Source organism: Embiotoca jacksoni, unplaced genomic scaffold (genome assembly GCF_022577435.1).
Source record: "Embiotoca jacksoni isolate LCO1_2020_lvr unplaced genomic scaffold, fEmbJac1.0.p SCAF_2, whole genome shotgun sequence".
NCBI lineage: Eukaryota > Metazoa > Chordata > Actinopteri > Embiotocidae > Embiotoca > Embiotoca jacksoni.
This window is the reverse complement of record NW_027185340.1, coordinates 21,345,587-21,363,105: the sequence shown is the minus strand read 5'-3', so window position 1 is coordinate 21,363,105 and position 17,519 is coordinate 21,345,587. Positions and strand designations below refer to the sequence as shown.

At 38.5% G+C, this 17,519-nt stretch overlaps 1 protein-coding gene across 4 annotated transcripts in view; it reads left to right on the top strand.

Annotated features, from left to right (window-relative positions):
* The window catches only part of LOC138201489 (radixin), a 49,146-nt gene extending 34,570 nt beyond the window's left edge, over nt 1-14,576 (top strand). For all 4 annotated transcript variants that reach the window (XM_069155031.1, XM_069155030.1, XM_069155029.1 and 1 more), the window contains 10 exons: nt 1,632-1,783; nt 2,124-2,207; nt 2,320-2,466; nt 4,083-4,179; nt 4,278-4,441; nt 5,903-6,033; nt 7,348-7,508; nt 7,941-8,033; nt 8,368-8,583; nt 10,904-14,576. In XM_069155031.1, the coding sequence (XP_069011132.1) occupies nt 1,632-1,783; nt 2,124-2,207; nt 2,320-2,466; nt 4,083-4,179; nt 4,278-4,441; nt 5,903-6,033; nt 7,348-7,508; nt 7,941-8,033; nt 8,368-8,583; nt 10,904-11,068 (1,410 nt within the window). In that variant the 3' untranslated portion in view covers nt 11,069-14,576. The remainder of the gene's footprint in view (nt 1-1,631; nt 1,784-2,123; nt 2,208-2,319; nt 2,467-4,082; nt 4,180-4,277; nt 4,442-5,902; nt 6,034-7,347; nt 7,509-7,940; nt 8,034-8,367; nt 8,584-10,903) is intronic.
* The last annotated feature ends 2,943 nt before the right edge of the window (nt 14,577-17,519 follow it).

Genomic DNA, 17,519 nt, shown 5'->3' with positions numbered 1-17,519 from the left:
TTTTGATCAATAATCATCAATAATGTGGATATAATAACTAAATGGGGAAAGAAAAATAATCAAACAGCTAGAACAGCTAGAACAGTCTGGTGAGTTCAGAAAATGGCATGACTTTACTGTAATACAGCCTTTAAAACCAGGAATATCCAGAATCTAAGACAATATCTAGCCTTATATCACCATAGGATATCAATATGGGAGATCAACACATGATGCAGGCAGAGAGACAACACGACTGTCATGAACGATAATACATGTCAGGAAACTAGTGGTTTTCTCTGCTCCGCTATTTTCACTGAGGATGATCATGTTTGCAGCACAGACAGACACCTGTCGATGCTGCACATGGAAAATCAATAGATAAAAGGAATCCCAGCAATGGTCAATTCATTTTCAGCTTTGGGAAACATTTTCATCCTGGATACGATGTTTCACTTCCCCGAAAAAGACCAAGACCAGCCGGAGTGCAGCTCTACGTACAACTGAATTAAAATCTGTTGTAAAACGTCTACAAGCTGTAAACCACTGGGAACCTCCCCCTGATGTGAGCAGAGTGAAACAGCATGTCACTAAATGACTTTTGCAGACTTCACCGACTCCAGCTTCTGTTTCTCGATGCTAAAACTCTCTGTAACTTTGAAAGTACATCATGAGCAACAGGAGCACGAGTTAACCAAAGCAGCCTCTTACACGTAGACGTATGTGGTATGTGTGGTTGACCTGACTGGTTCAGGTGACCTAATGCAAGGTGATTATGTTAGCCAGCAACGTGTCCCAGATGGAGATCACTAATGCACTTAGACAATAGGGCTCACCAGGTGGCCTGTTCTTGTCTCCAAAAGAAACGATTCATGTCAAAATCCAGTTTTTTGGAAAGCTGCACGCTCGTTTCCATTATTGTTTCCCTGAATCTAAACTACGTCGGTGAAGAGTACAAAGTTCATATAAACAATTGAGCCACTAAAGACACATTAATGGGAAATATACCAAGCTGAAAAACAGACAAAATTATCCTCGAAGGTGAACATTTTGGCAACTGTAAACTAAGCTGGTATTAAATTTGTGGTCTTTTAAAGCTCAACTATCTCATTTAATAAATCTTTGATCAGATACTTGTTAATTTCACTCAAATCTTTGCCAATTTTAGACAATATTTTATTGGATTAAAAGAGGTGGTCCCACCAAACTGATTAGACCGTTAGATCTTCCTCTAACTGAGCTCTCACTACTTTCAGCTACACAATAGTTTTGATTTGTCAACAGGTTGGTGTTACAGTGTGTGAAGCAATGCAGGTGACATAGATGATGATTTAATCATCTGTGGATCCCATAGGATACAAACATATCTTGAGTACTGAAACTAAGAAATTGTATCCGCTATAGCATAGAAACATTTCAAATAATACCCCACAAGTCCAAAAGTCAGTGGATCCTTGACTTTTCATTAATGTCTGTACCAGATTTCATGTTGATCTATTTAGTGACTTTATTGACCAAGAATTGATGAAAGCTTGACTGAAGAACTCTATCGACCCGTTCCACTCCTGTGTTTCTAACTCTCGGCTACCACTGACAGTGTGTGCGTGTGTGTTTTGTATATGTGTGTGTGTGTGTGTGTGTCCTCTCTGCAGGTGAAGGAGGCCATCCTGAACGATGAGAACTACTGTCCTCCGGAGACCGCCGTGCTGCTGGCCTCCTACGCTGTCCAGGCCAAGTACGGCGATTACAACAAAGACATTCACAAGCCGGGTTACCTGGCATCCGACCGGCTACTGCCACAGAGGTGAAGCAGACACACGCACACACAATACTGTCCTATACTCATGAGGTCCCTCTTTGAAATAATTTATTTCAGACAAAAAGTGTGCAAGATATTGGTCTGGTCATCAATTTTGGGTTCAATGTCTTGTTAAATGGCACTTCAACGTAGACAAGAAGAGAATCAACCACCAACCCTGCAGTTAATGGAGAACTCACACTATTTTAGGAGTTATATTTGTAACTCTCGAGTCTGGTTCCTGGTCCCTACTAACTATCTCAGAGAAATTTGCCTGAAGGTATCTTTTAAATGTATTACTGACTCCTGTCCTGCATTTGTCTCCCTTTTCTTCTGTGTCCTGTAGAGTTCTGGAGCAACACAAGCTGACAAAGGAACAGTGGGAGGACAGAATACAGACCTGGCATGAGGAGCACAGAAGCATGCTCAGGTGAGTGTGTCTGCTCGGGTGTTAGAGAGGTGACAAAGCGCTGCGTAAAGGATTTTCCAAGACATTTATACTTGAACACTCGTGCCTGTGTGTTTACTGTTGTTGTGTGCAGGGAGGACGCGATGATGGAGTACCTGAAGATCGCTCAGGACCTGGAGATGTACGGTGTCAACTACTTTGAAATCAAAAACAAGAAGGGCACAGAACTGTGGCTGGGAGTCGATGCTCTGGGACTCAACATCTATGAGCATGAAGACAAGTAACCAACTCACACATGCACATACACACTCATACATGGCTACATACCACACCTATCAAGTCGCATGGATATGATATAATATTGTATTTATTAATTACAGGTCCTTCATATGTCATCATTATCTATCATTCGGCAGCAACTATGAATATAGTTTTGGGTCTTTTTTATGCATATTTTTTTTTATGCATTGCAATCAATATCTAATTTGTAAGTACAACCTCATGAATTGAGAATATATCACCGGGACTGCAATCAAATGATCCCGTACAGTTATGTTGGTTTCAGTGAGAGACGAACAAACCATACAAAAAAACAACAATAAGTCTTTATTGTGTTGCACAGTTATGATTGTGTATAAGATCTCTTTGGTTGGGAATTAAAACAAGACAAGAGTTTCTATTGGTGGGTTTGACTTGGATAAACAGTGCGACACAGTTTCCTCCTCCCAATGTAAATACTCAACAGTACAAAACTGTGTGTTGAGTTACATGACGGTCAGTTAACATTATATTGCTGTTTTGAAATGCTTTTAAATGTAGCAGTAAAAATCGTGCTGCTACATAATATTAGTAGTATAGTCATGCTGTGAATCCACATCTGCCAATAAAAACTCTTGTCTCCTCCATTGTATACCCCTGGACATGCAATTCGAATTGTAAGCAAAAGTTTCTGACCAGTAAGTAAAAAGGTCTGATTCAACATCAACATTTTTGCGGCTCATTAAAGAGGCTGGTTTAATAACCAAATTTAAAGTCTGTGAATGAAAACCAACAAAACTGTGAGGGATAGTCTGTTTTCAAGTTCATGTGTTTTTAATCACAATTTAGATTTTAGGTTGCAGTGTGAGAAATTTGCTCTCAAAAGAGTCTTTTATGTTTCCATAAAAAAGACACTAAACTAACTTAATAAGTGGTTAAGTTCATTGGATTGTCTTCACGGGCAATTTTACACAATCTTTAATCTGGTTCGTCTTCTTCTGTGGTTTCCAGCTTCAATGCAAGTCTGAAAAAAGCCACTCTTTGGTTGAACCTCTCACATCACACAAACATATGCAGTTAGTTGTCGAGTGGTCACAAGTAAACATTGTTCATTATATGGGATCATGAGACCAGACAGTTGGGAACCATTGGTGTATTTGATCAACTTAAAATTGACATCAAAAAGAAAGAAAGTAAAACCACAAAAGAAGTTTCTGTTCGCGACAACATTTAGTCAATTACTTATTGCAGATTTCCAATCACAGTTAAACGAGGGAGACTTTAGTTATTAACCATGTTTTGATCACTGAATCCATATTTCACAATGCTTTGTGATAGATGGGTAAAGAATGTACTGTGAACTTAATTTGGCAGCTCCTTAGACGGCCCTGGATTGCTTTGATTTGACAGTAGCGCCCTCTTTTGGTGGTGAACAGCACGGCAGGGGAACAATCTGCTCAGAAAATGTTCAGTCTCGAACAAATAACAAAACGGGAAGCCAGTATGTTCAAATAAACAAAAACAAAAAAATGTATAAAGCATTGTTGCTTCTTGAAATTACCAAATTGTTTGTTGACAGTTTACAAGTAAATCATCTGTTATGAATATGAAGTAAACCCTTCGTCACCGCTGCCTCAGGTTGTCACCAAAGATCGGCTTCCCCTGGAGCGAGATCAGAAACATTTCCTTCAACGACAAGAAGTTTGTCATCAAACCCATCGACAAGAAAGCTCCAGTAAGTGTTGATGACTTTATTTGTGTTTTTCTTTGTCCAGGAGAGATACATTTTTACTGAACTTATCTTCTCATATACCACACCTGCGCTTCCTCCAGGACTTTGTGTTCTACGCCCCTCGGTTGCGGATCAACAAGCGCATCCTGGCTTTATGTATGGGAAACCACGAGCTGTACATGAGGAGGAGGAAGCCCGACACCATCGAGGTGCAGCAGATGAAGGCTCAGGCCCGGGAGGAGAAGCACCACAAACAGATGGAGAGGTACACTGCATGCTGCTATTTCTTTTTCAAGACTTTATAAGTTGGTTTAGGAGTGCCATCTACCTTTTATCTCTGCTGCACCACTTCACAACATTTTCTTTTTAAGTGATTTCTTTCTATAGTTAAGTCATAAAAGTCTTGTTTTTCAAAAAAGAAAGTGTCTCCATTACAAATTCACGTGTTTAAAAGAAGAATACACACCAGATTCTCACAGTTGAACATGAGCCTGGAGCAATGTATAAAAAGTGTCTTTGCAATTGGAAATGCAGGTTTTTATTTGTCTTTTGCAAAGTCCAACAGCATATTTAAATAAGAAGAATATAGCAGAATATGTATTTTTCATTTAGTGACTGAATAAATCAGTTCATAAGGGGATTTTCCAGTCAGATGAGTGTAACCCTTAAGGTAACCCTTACGGAGGGTCAAGGGTCATTTAGCACCTGTGATATATCTCCTAACATACCGTGTGCACTGTATGGTGTTTCAAATGAAGAATTTTCAGCTGTTCACTGATGAGGCTGTGTGAGCAGTAGGGGGCAGTGTTGTATTGAAAAAAAAACAAAAAAAAAAAACATGTTCCTCGTCTGTGAGACCTGATGGAGCTGCTGTTACAGTAGGAAATTCAACATCACTCAATCTGTCAGGTACAAGAAATGAATTGACGTAATAAAGTATTATATTGCATTGTCTAAAATTAGTGCACACACGTCAAAGAAACCAGTACATTCAAACCAAACAGCACTGATCACGGTAGGTTGTACATTTCTAGTTGTTCGCTCGGTATCTGATCATTGTTTTTGGGTGTCAGCAGTGTGTGCTAATGGTTGTTGTTAATTTCAGTTTTCATTGATTTGCATATATGTTTGTTGTGTGTTTGTGTGTTTAGTTTCACTTAAACACATGAAATATCACTTCGTCTGACAGACTAAGTAGTGCACGACCTCAACAAAACATAAAAAAGTAGTTTTCCTGTATTGAGTGGTGACTTAAATACAGTTTATGATTACACGTTTTTATAAAAGATATTGGTTTGTACTCCTCAGTGGTGTCAGTAAGCGACAAAATGTTGTGTATGTTGCGAAAAAGTAGGAAATGTAATTTGTCAATTTAATGTAACATATTACAATTTATTGTATACAAATATTAAGTAAGACATGCTGGTATTACTCTGTCGTACTGAGGTCCAGATATTTTTGGGGAATGAAGCCACTCAGTTAAACAGAAAGCAAACGTCACGGGATTGTTGCGGGGCTGCCCATAAAATACCAAAAGTTATGTCACAAAAGCCAAATTTTCTGCACACAAGAACAGAGTTTACTGTTATATATCAGGCTACGCAGGTAATCGGGCAGTTTATATGAAAATAAAACGGCTGACACACCATCAAGAAAACTTGGTAATTTCTGGATATTTTTCAGCTTCCGAGCTGAGTGTGTCTGACTGTTCTTTTCTGTGTGGCAGAGCGCAGCTGGAGAATGAGAAGAAAAAGCGCGAGCATGCAGAGAAAGAAAAGGAGCGAATCGAGCGAGAGAAGGACGAGCTGATGGAGCGTCTGAGGCGGATCGAAGAGCAGACTCACAGAGCACAGAAAGGTACGACTGCACCAACACGAAGCATCGACATGCATCTGTCCCTGTGTGAGCCTTGACTCAAACATCAGTACGGTTTTGGCCCGGGTGGAAACGTGTGTGTGTGTAGAAACAAGTCTAGAAAACTGTCCAAGGGTGCTATTGAATTTGTTCTCACAATCCGATCATTTCATTTTCCACCAGACACAGATCTTGCACAAAATTAAGCATCTCACAGCTTTGATTTCTTTTGTTTTAAAGAAAGAAACAGCTTTGTAGAAAGAGATCTATACAACTGAAGTTTAAAAAAAAATGTGGGGTCAGTAACTGAAACTCGGATATAAAACCAGCTAATAACCAGCCCCCTTTGTTGTTTTTTTGTTTTTTTAATAAATGTTTATAAAAATATCTATTAAAGTTTCACGATTTTTGTTTTTCACATCTTCTTGATGCATATTTATTTCTATTAAAGGTATTGAATATGGAAGACTAAAAACTCCCAAAGCCTAAAAGGACACAATAAGAACAAATCCAACCCAAATTGAAGTAACAACAGAAAACTACATGGGCACAAAAAACTCTAAAAACATCCTTAAGTGCGTAATTTACGCAATTTTACACGAAACCCATAGTTTGTCTTGTTCAACATTTCCCAAAGGTGAAAGGTCAACAGTGTTTGCTGCTCACAGACTGCAGCTGGTTCGCCAAGTTTTGTGATGTTACTTAAAGGTCAACCAGGACAAGCACACTGTTACAAAGATGTCTGTCAGTGTGAAGGCAAATGCCCTCTTTCTGTGAATTTGCATATAGCAGAGGAATAATTGGAGACAACAAGGAGTAGGCTCAGGCAGCAGCAACCGACACGTTGACTGATTTTCATAAATCTTGTTGATTGATCATAGTGAAAATCATAACAAAACCAACAGTTTCACCTCCAAGAAAATGTCAAACCCATACAAAGAAAGTACTAAAATGTTTACAATGCATGCAGAAGTCCCTAAATCTGTCAACTGCCCATTTGCAGAAGAAAGGTGGTTTTAGTACAACTCGCATACACATTTCTGCACAGAAATATGTTTTCTGCTCATATATGAACAAAAATATGGACTGTACATAAAGAAATGCACGTAAAATAATTGGCCTAATGGTGCACAAAAATGCATACTGTACAGATCAATTCCAGTCAAGGACCTGTGCTGCATGTCATATCCTGTCTACCTTTATACTGTCCTGTTAATTAAGGGTGACAAAATCAAAAACATATTTAGATGAATATCCCCTTAAAAATGAATGAAGAACAACTTTCTGAACTTCTTGCTTAATAATATCGTAAAACAGAGCTGGAGGAGCAGACTCGTAAGGCGCTGGAGTTGGAGCAGGAAAGAAAGCGAGCGAAGGAGGAAGCCGAGCGGCTGGAGAGGGAGAGGCAGGCGGCCGAGGAGGCCAAGACGGCGCTGGCTCAGCAGGCTGCCGACCAGATGAAGAACCAGGAACAGCTGGTACCTGCACTCACACACCATCTCTGTTTGAAACTCCCACATGCTCTCCTTTTTAGTTCAGTGCTGTTGTCCAGGTGAAAATGCCGCCGTAAAAAAAAAAAAAAAAAAAAAAAAGAATTGTTCAAGAAGCGGCATCAGAAGTCAATGTACTGATACTGGTATCAACAATTTTAGCACCCGACCCAACTTTAGTACCTATTTATACTTATTTAATATAAGTTACATTTAACAACTCCTTTTGAAAACGTTTTACACTCTGATCTTGAATAAATAAACAAACACCATTTACCATTATACACATACGGCAACATAAGAAGTTGATAGTATCCTGTCTATTTCATCTTATTTGAACTATTATAGATACCTGTGGGTGGTTGGACTGTTGGTTAAACATCTTTTTTTGTTACTGGCATGTGTTGTCATTTTCACCAGGCTGCTGAGTTAGCGGAGTTCACTGCCAAAATTGCTCTGCTCGAGGACGCAAAGAGGAAAAAAGAAGAGGAAGCAAATGAATGGCAACACAAAGTAATGTAACCCCTGCATACAAGTTTGTGTGCGCGACACACATTAATGTGCTTTTCCCTTTTTATGGGGCTTTTTCTGTTCTTAATGAATTCAATTAAATCAAAAGATTCAAGGCTTCAGCCATGAATACAAAAATTTAAAAGGACACAGATTTCCCATGGGCTACTGTAGCACGTCATTTTATTTTCACACCTTATAATGACTTTCATTTAATTCTTTAAATTCAAATTTTAGTGTAGTATGCTACATGCTGATGTTTTACTGTACACAACATGTAAACGCTGATGTCTGGATCTGTTTCTCTCCATAAATGATGCATGTGTTTTCTTTCTAGGCTCTGTCCGCACAAGATGACCTGGAGAAGACCAGGGAAGAACTGAAGACGGCCATGACGACCCCGCCGGCACCAGAACACGACGAGGAGGAGGAGGATGACACGGACGGTGAGGCGAGTGCCGAGCTCCTCAGCGACGGCGTCACCAGTCACCGCAGCGAAGAGGAGCGCGTCACCGAGGCGCAGAAGAACGAACGTGTCAAGAAACAGCTTCAGGTACAACCGAGTAGGAGAAACAGCAGATCAAACCGAAGACATAGACATTTGGGTAAAATTGGAACGTTAAGACACATTTCTGCAGCAAGACTCTAGTGCAACTGTGACTTAAAAACACTCAGCAGGTTTGCCACAAAAGAAACACCGCTTCTGAGCGAACATGTAAGTATAAGACCCACACATTTTTGGTGGCACTTAAAAGTGTCAAGTCAATAAAGCCTGGAGCCTGTCATTGTAAATGTAAAGTCAAGTCCCTTCCAACTGAAGGGATCATTTTAAACTCTCCTCAGAATTCTAAAGGTTTCATAAGCAAAATCAGAAAGACACAAGTGCTACAAATTTATCTTTGTTACATAACAAAAGAAAAATGTACAGTAACGTTTTTTTTTATGGTGGAATCATGAACCTGGCTTTAACCAAACCTCTTTAACAGATATAACTCGCCCTAAAAAACAACCCATCTGTCTGACCATCACAATCTGCAGTGACTTAAAGAGATGCAAAATTACTTGCTGCAACTGATTGGACAGAAGTCAGGTTTTTGTTTCAAAATATATAACCCTGTTTTCTAAAAAAGTTGGGATTCTGTGTAAAATGGAGGAAAAAAAAACAGAGCAGTGTGATGATTGAAATCCTATATCAGGCAAGAATGGGACCGCATTTCACTTTCAAAACTCCAGCAACTTCCTTCCTCTTTCCAAAATGTTTACAGAGTGTTGTTAAAAGAAGAAGTGATGAAACCCCTCTCCCAACTTCAAAAAAAAGATGTTGCTGGAACACAATTTGTCAGTTTCAACATTTTATATGTTATTTTTGGTCTATTTTCAATTACATATGGATTTACATAATTTGCGACTCATTGCATTCTGTTATATTTACATTTTACACAACATCCTAATTTTTTGGGAAACGCGGTTGTTAATGAAAATGCAACACAGGATTTAGTAAAAATGTATGATTTCCAGTAAACAAAGGGAGGAACTACAGTACCACATGCTGTGAAGCAACTTTTAACATTCCTCAAAACATGCAGTCTTTTCAACTGTATTTCTTTGCGTGTGGAAAGTTCAAATTTAATAATGTCCTTTTTGAAGCTTCTGGTTAGAGCTGCATGATTCTGGATAGAATGAGAATTGAGATTTGTTTTGCTTCGAAAAGAGATCACGATTCTGTCAAAAACATTTTCTTTATATAGGATATAAAATATTCTAGTAAAAATATTGATAACAATAAAAAATATTGAGATTAATCAAGGGAACCTTGTAAATGTCAGATCAATTCTGTCAATATAAAGCTACTACTGAGTCTAATAATGCACTTAAAGGGCCTTATTTAGGTTTGCGTGTAAAATCACATGTAAACTCCACACCACTCGCAAAAAAAAAATCCAGGCAGATTTACTAACGACGTGCAGTGAGGGTTGAGTCTTTCAAATGTGCAATTTAACACACGTTGTCCATTTTGCGTTTTTGCCTGAATGCATATGTAATATTGCCCATTTCTACCTGAAGGTACAAAATACTGGGAGGGGAAATGAAAATACGATAATTACTGAACCTGAAAGTAGAAATAGGAGAAGTGATTGATGTGTATGTTGTATGTACGACTGAAGGGAACGTTTTAATGGCTGCTCTTATTGTGGTGAGAAGGAGACACAGAAAAACCAAAGAATACGTAGAGAACGTGGTTTTACACCCGTGGAAAGAAATGTAGATGTCAGAGGGAAACATGATTCAGACATATTGTTTGTCCAGCGATGACATTTCTGAGTTATTGAATGAACTGAATGATGATTGACACCAACAACATTGAGGAGCCACAAAATACCAGCAATTAAAAAACGTCTTACGACTCAGCATTGTCCTGCCTCTGGGTCGTTCCAGAGTATCTCTGCTTGGATATCCCACCAGTCCTGTTATTCAGGTGTGCTGTCACAGGTACTGAATGTGTCCCGCAGAATTCACAGGTAGCTTCATCAGGTTCACGAGCACTCACGAGGCACTGAATGAAAAGTCACCTGCTCATCACAGAAAGATCTGGACCTGCTGATCGGTGTTTGTTGAGGATCTCATCCACCGTGCCTCCTCTTTTATTTGCCGACGTTTTATTATGAAACCTTTTTTTCCGCCTTTTTGTTTTCCCCACAGTATTGACTTTCTTGCTGATAATCTCCTATATAGCGTTTTGTTCTTGTTATATTTATATTTCTTAATTTCAATGGGATCAGATTTGCTTTTCCTTTTGCGGTCGCTCTGTTTTCCATTGCTGGAATCACTTTTGCCAATCACCACTCCCTCTTTTTTTCCCCCCCTCTGTCCAGGCTCTGAGTTCAGAGTTGGCCGAGGCTCGGGATGATACCAAGAAGACCCAGAACGACATGCTGCACGCTGAGAACGTCAGGGCAGGCAGAGACAAGTACAAAACCCTACGCCAGATCCGCCAGGGCAACACCAAGCAGCGCATTGATGAGTTCGAGTCCATGTGAGCCAGAGAGACAGGTGGACACAACACTGAAAAGAGACAATTCGTCTCATTGCCATGCCAACGCCTAACTTTCTTTGTAAAGCCCAAAAGAAAATCGTGCAGCCACTCCAGGATCTCCTGCGTTTTTTTTTCTATCCAGGAGAAAGTCCAGCGAACAGGCTTCGTAGCTTCAGCCTCGCCAAAGGGTTGGCCAGTCACACTGCTATCTGCTTTTTAGAGCTCACCCCAATGAAGCACACGTTTTTGAGTCAGTCTGGGAAAAAAAACAAGCAACGTATCCTCCTCCTTGTACATTACTGGCAGTTTTAATGCATGTACGATAATTAAACGATAACAGGACCCTTAGACAAGACGTGAAAGCGGACAGAATTGGTTGATGTTGTGCTTTTACTAAACAAAATAGAATGGCCATTTGTAGCTGTAGCTTGTTGATGTTGGCGGCTTGCCTGTCCACACAGCTTTAATATCTGTACCTTACTTTTACTTCTTTTGTCATCAGCTGAACAATTTAAATCATTCGTTTTTTTAAAAACGCCTTACCTGTGTCATTTCTTTCCTGTCTAGTATTACTCCTTGTCATGTTGCTTTGGGACGGTTCTGCTGTAAGCGTCATTGATCTGGTCATGTTACATCAGCTAATTGATCTTCTTGAATGGTTGTCAGTTTGCAAATGCTCCCGCTGAGTAGTTGGGAGCAGATACATTTGCTTCTTTTACATTCTTACTGTGCTGGCATTCTCTGTCCATTGAGACTTTTGTTCAAATATATATTTTACCCCACAATAAAGAATTCATTTATATTTCCAAATATGCAGCTACAGTCCTGACTGAGGTTAAAGCCAGTAGAGACGTGTCAGACGTCCACCTTCGAACGCACTGTTGTTATGGATTTCAAAGAAAGCCTGAATTTGCTGCTTAAAGCCAATATTCATGAACTACTTTCCTGTCCGTAAAAGTGCTGTTTGCTCATTGGTCAAACACACAGGTAGAACAAAATATTGAGGTATTTTTTTAATTATCATGTGAAGACAAATCCTTATGTATCATTTTGACACGCTTTTCAATGCTACCAATTACAGCAGAGGAATCCTTCAAATAAACTGATTATTAATGTCAGTAAACGCAACTGCATTGGAACAATTGTGTTACTTCATTTACTGTTTCAGAATGTTTAGATAACACGTGTTCTGTAAAATATATGTTTTCGTGGTAAGTATTTATCCTCAGAACCATCATTTGATTTTGCAGTCTTCTGTGAAGACAATTGTGGTTTAGTATCAGGAAATTAAACCTGGTATCAAACCAAAGTGTGTGATACGTCCACTAGTCCACTACAATGCACGGTGTCAGTGTCATGGTTTAGCCTCGCCTTAACATTCTTAGCTTGACGGGAAAAAAACACGTTTATCATCTCATTAACTACCATGGTGAATACAAAAAATGTTTCCCCACAAGTGACATCAGTGTAATTCACTAAATTTGCTTTCTGGCAGTTCCTCTGAAAATAATCCCATCATCATTAATTAGATATTAGACCTTAAAATGCCATCTTTTGGAGGGCACGTTTGTTTTATTGTGATGAAGTGGAAAGATAAAGGTGGGAGGGGCTTAGTGTCTTCAGACTCCCAATGAGATCGAGCCAGATCTATCACTCACTCCTCCCCAGCCGTCCAAATATGATCCACTCTGGCTCCAAACCACTCTAAACACTCAAGATGCCAAAACCCTCATGGCTTCAAAACAGCAGTTCACAAACCATCGGGAAGTTGGTTCCACACCCAGGCGAGGCTAACCGTCACACTCAAACAATATCCTCTCGTGGACTGGTGGGTCCGGTAGACGCTTTGACGTAACACTCAATATAAGGAAAAAATAGTAATACGTTTATTTGATCAAGCACAATCAACTAAACCGCGAGACTTCCCTTACAAAAAAAGCAAAATATTTGTGGCTGATTTGCAGCAAAGAAATGACTTATTATTACATTTTTTGGCAAAGGTGGCCACTAATGGCAAACTTCCAGAAACACGCTGGCAATAATGAGAAGTTTGCCACCAATGGCGAACGTTAACCAGTGGTTTGCCACCACATTTTGCCACTAAAAAAAATTTCCCCTCGGGGATTAATAAAGTAACTACCTAACCTAACCTAACCTAGCACCATATTTTTAGTAACCCTCTAAAAACGTGTGCCATTAGTAGCAAATGTGCCTGCCGGTTTACCATAAAAGTTTGCTATAGATAGCATTTCTGGCAATAATGGTATTATTTATATATTGCCAAGAGGGTTGTTCTATTATTTTGCCTTATTATACTTTATTGCTTGATATTCAATGTGCATTTATCTGCCTTTTCCAATTCTTTCCAAACCACATTTCACAATGATGATAGGGAGTTTCATTTATTTTTAGGTAAAGTGGCCAAACTGAGAATTCTGTATTCCACATCAGTGACACATTGTAAGGGATACTCATGGATAACACACCAACTGCTCGTGATAAGTTTATGTACACAGATCCATTGTAAATATCTTCCATGTTTGTAACATTGTTTTTCTTCCTGTAGATAACTGATAACTGATACCATAAATAACTCTTCCCCTGCTATCATGAACACCACTGCCCAATGTAGGAAGCAGTTCAATGATAGAAGACACTGGACGCTGAAGGACTGGTACTAATTAAATGTCAAAGTGAACAAAGAACACTCATCTAGTATAGTGAAATCAGGTGCTTGTAAAATGTTGAGAAGTGAGCATAAATACGCTTCAAGCTCCCGATGCAATTGATTTATTAACAACACGAGTGAAGAGCATATGCTACAAACGTCACTGATGTTGTGGTGTTAATAAATAAACTGCATTAGGAGCTTTCAGTGTGAATAATTTCCTATCCAATCAATAATTGAATCTTTGGACCTTTTGTTCATAAATTTCAGTCTCACACTTTGTGTACTTGCAACGCGGGTTACATTATTAAACTAGATGAGTAGGTGAAAAGGCTTTTGAATTGTTGCCGCTTTATGCGTAATTTAATTTATTTGAAGTTAACCTGAGTTGCTTTTTATATTTTTTAGATTAAAACAAAATTAAGAATCAATTGTTTTCCACAAAGTTAGCCCGAAGTCCACATTTGCTAATGAAAATATGAACTTGCTACAAATTTGCGGCAGAAACCCAACATTTTTTATGAGACTTAGAAACAAATATCTCAACAGTTCATAAAATCTAGTTTTTATCTGGAATTTTATTATTTTTCAAACCGTGCTATTGCAAAATATTTTTGGACAAAGTACATGGATGAAGCAACACGTGAAAGCTTGAGAAGGGCTTTTATTGGTCACTTTTACATCACACACAAGAAACGTTTCATGTCACCTTTGTTTTTCCTGCTTTTGTTTTGGGTTGCTAAAGCTTAGCGGAGTAGCAGGAATGTTTGTAGAAAGTCGCTCCGAAAGAAGATTTTCATGAAATACAAAGAAAAGACGAACAAAGACACGATGGTCAAACTCATTTGGCATTTCTGCCAGTTTCATTTAAATCCAATATTTTTTTTTGTTTTGTTTTTTATTTTCCTGAAATTGTAACGTATTCGGGCAGAACACATCCTAAAATTATCATTCTTTCAAATGCAAAAACAGCTTACCGATACCTTTTATTAGCATTGCACAGTATTATAGTTCAGAAACATTTTTTTGCCTTTGCCTTTTTGCCAACTTTATGTATACATATGAAACCACTGACTAATGCCAGCTTTGGGTTTTTGGCACCGAGCCATGGACCATCTCTTGGAAGGAAACTCTTTATTTGCCAGCAGGACACAGTCAAACAGCAGCAATGGTCTAACTTTTTTATATTTTGGTTCAATATAACCACCATTAGCGTGAGCAAAAGAGGTGACACTAACTTATTTCCGGAGCAGAAATGAAGCTGTATATTAAAGCACATTAGAAATAAAGGTGTGAATAAACTGTAATAAAAGAGGGACTGTCAATATTTTCAAATTTTTTTTTTTCTGTTGGTTGAAATAGACGTTAGCATGTAACAGGACTTGAAGCAATTTTTTGACAAATGAGCAACAAACAGCATTTCATCTGTCTAGACAAAACCCATGAATAAACTCTTTACGGTGGTGTTCAGACTGAACACGAAGCAAATTTGAGAGTGATTAAAAACAGAGGAAGTGGATCGAAGCAAGTATACTTGGAAATACTTATCTAAGAAAAAAAGATCACCTCCATTCAAGCATTGCAGGATAGCTGGCAGCATAGGATGAACTTCAGTGTTCTTCTATAGCACTGAAATGAATGGAAAAGTTGCCCTGAAGCTCTGCAATGACTCGCTAAAAATAATTACCAAATAAATGAATGAAGCAAGAAAGCCTTGTCTTGCTGTGAGGGAAATATGACATGTCTACTCATGTCTGAGTAGGAATAGCACCAGTGTAATTACTTACAATTAAGTAAATGAATGATGTGTATTGTGCAGGGGCATAAAAAAAAAAACATTCTTAATGTTAGGTAGTAACAAGCAATTACATTTTTAATTTGCCCTCAATGAATTGTCTGTGCCAGCTCGGGGAAAAGGGAATGATGCAAGTTTAAAATGTGATACCTTGGTTGAAAAAATGTGTGATATTTGTGAAGGTATAGAGCTCCACTTGGAGAAGAAAATAAATCAAGAAACTGTGAAGAATTACAGAAAGAACTGGAATTAGAATCTGTAATGTCAGCATATTGGCTACACTCGAATTTGCATCAACAATGCAAGGCCAGAAGTTTGTTTCGTGTTCAGTCTGAACGAACTTTGCACGACTTTAGCACAGTTAAGGAGTAATTTCACCTTTTATATTCAGCAAACTCACGTTGACTACAATCTCTTCTTGTTGATAAAACTCATGCACAATTACAAAAATAGTTTTTTAACAGGTTCATGGTAATAGAAAAATATTTGTTGCCCTCATACTTTAAATATGAATTGTAATATCCACAGGAATGTTAACACTATAAAGGTTTGCTAAAAAAAACAAAAAACATAGAGTCCGGACCCTATAGCTAATGCTAGCACACAGTGCCAGAGCAGCAGGGTGGTAGTGTCTCAGGAAAAAAAAAAAAAAAGCCTTCAGCATAACACTTAGCTATGGAGGGGTCCAAGAAAACTAAATCAAATAACAGACGGTTTGATGGGACCAGAATTGTTCCTGAGACTTGTTCGTGACCTACATATCACTGCACAGCACTTGAGAAGAACGCTTTTCAAGTTAGAGCTTCGAGGCAATTAGTAAATAAATGTTGTGGTTGTAGTTTTGGATTTCTGGGAAAAGTGTCTTAAAGGTTTTGGAGCCTGAGGGACAAATGGGCCGAACTAGTTCAAACCACTTTTCATCTACTGTCACTTTAAGTCCATTTTGACTCCTGTTCTCCCCGAGGTGGAGAATATGCCTCAGGAGTAAGGAGCAAATCAAGTTTAACCAAAGGGTTTCAGACAACACCTGTAACCCTGATATCATTTTCACTGTCAGCCTCAACCCAACAAATGTTAGAGGCTTCATCATTTTTGAGCTACACAATATCACACTTTCTGTTCACTGACAATATAAACAGTTAACCGTTTAAAAAAGTGCATTCCACACTTTCCTGCACTTGAAAAGAAGGGAATACAAATCCCCCTCATAAAAGCCTAAGTACCAAAGGTGGCAAAAGTTTGCCACATAAACTAAAATATCCAACTCAAATATTTTTGTTTAAATACTTTCATATAAAACAATGATCTTGTTTAAAAGTTTATAGGATACAATTTGTATCAACAAGGAGAGGTATCATCTGCTAACCAGTTAAGAGTTTTAGCTTTTCGAACAGATCTTCAGGCATTGAAATAATCCCACTGGTAGAGATGATGATCAAAGTTAAACATATCTTCCATAGAGAAAGCTCACAAAGAGGGAAAAATTGGGGCTTTAAATTAAATTATGTCAGTTACATCGGGTTGGAAAGAACAAGCGATTTGAAGAGTCACCTTGAAATCGTGATGTGCATTTTTTTTTTTTTTACTACTTTTGTTTTACAAATTTTATGATAAATCAAACCGTTCTAATACCAGGGCGTCAAATACTGTTGACTTGCCATAGTTCACCGGTTGGCTCAGAACTACGCTGAAGCAGCCTTAAGTTTAGACACCAAAAATCACATGTTTAGGAAAAGATCATGGTCTGGGTTAAAATCTGTAATTTTACACAGGTAACATTACATACAGTATCGCTCTGATGGCATATTGGATGCCCTGGTACTGAAAGTGACCTGGAGGAACTCGTGTTTTTTTGAAAAATTGGTGATACAAGTAGATTATTATTGTTTAAGGACAGTAATCAGTTCAAGTCTACGATGGTTAGGAATAGATTATACAAGTTATTTTTGAATATTTTAGTACTTTATCTTGTTTTCTTTACCAACCACTGGG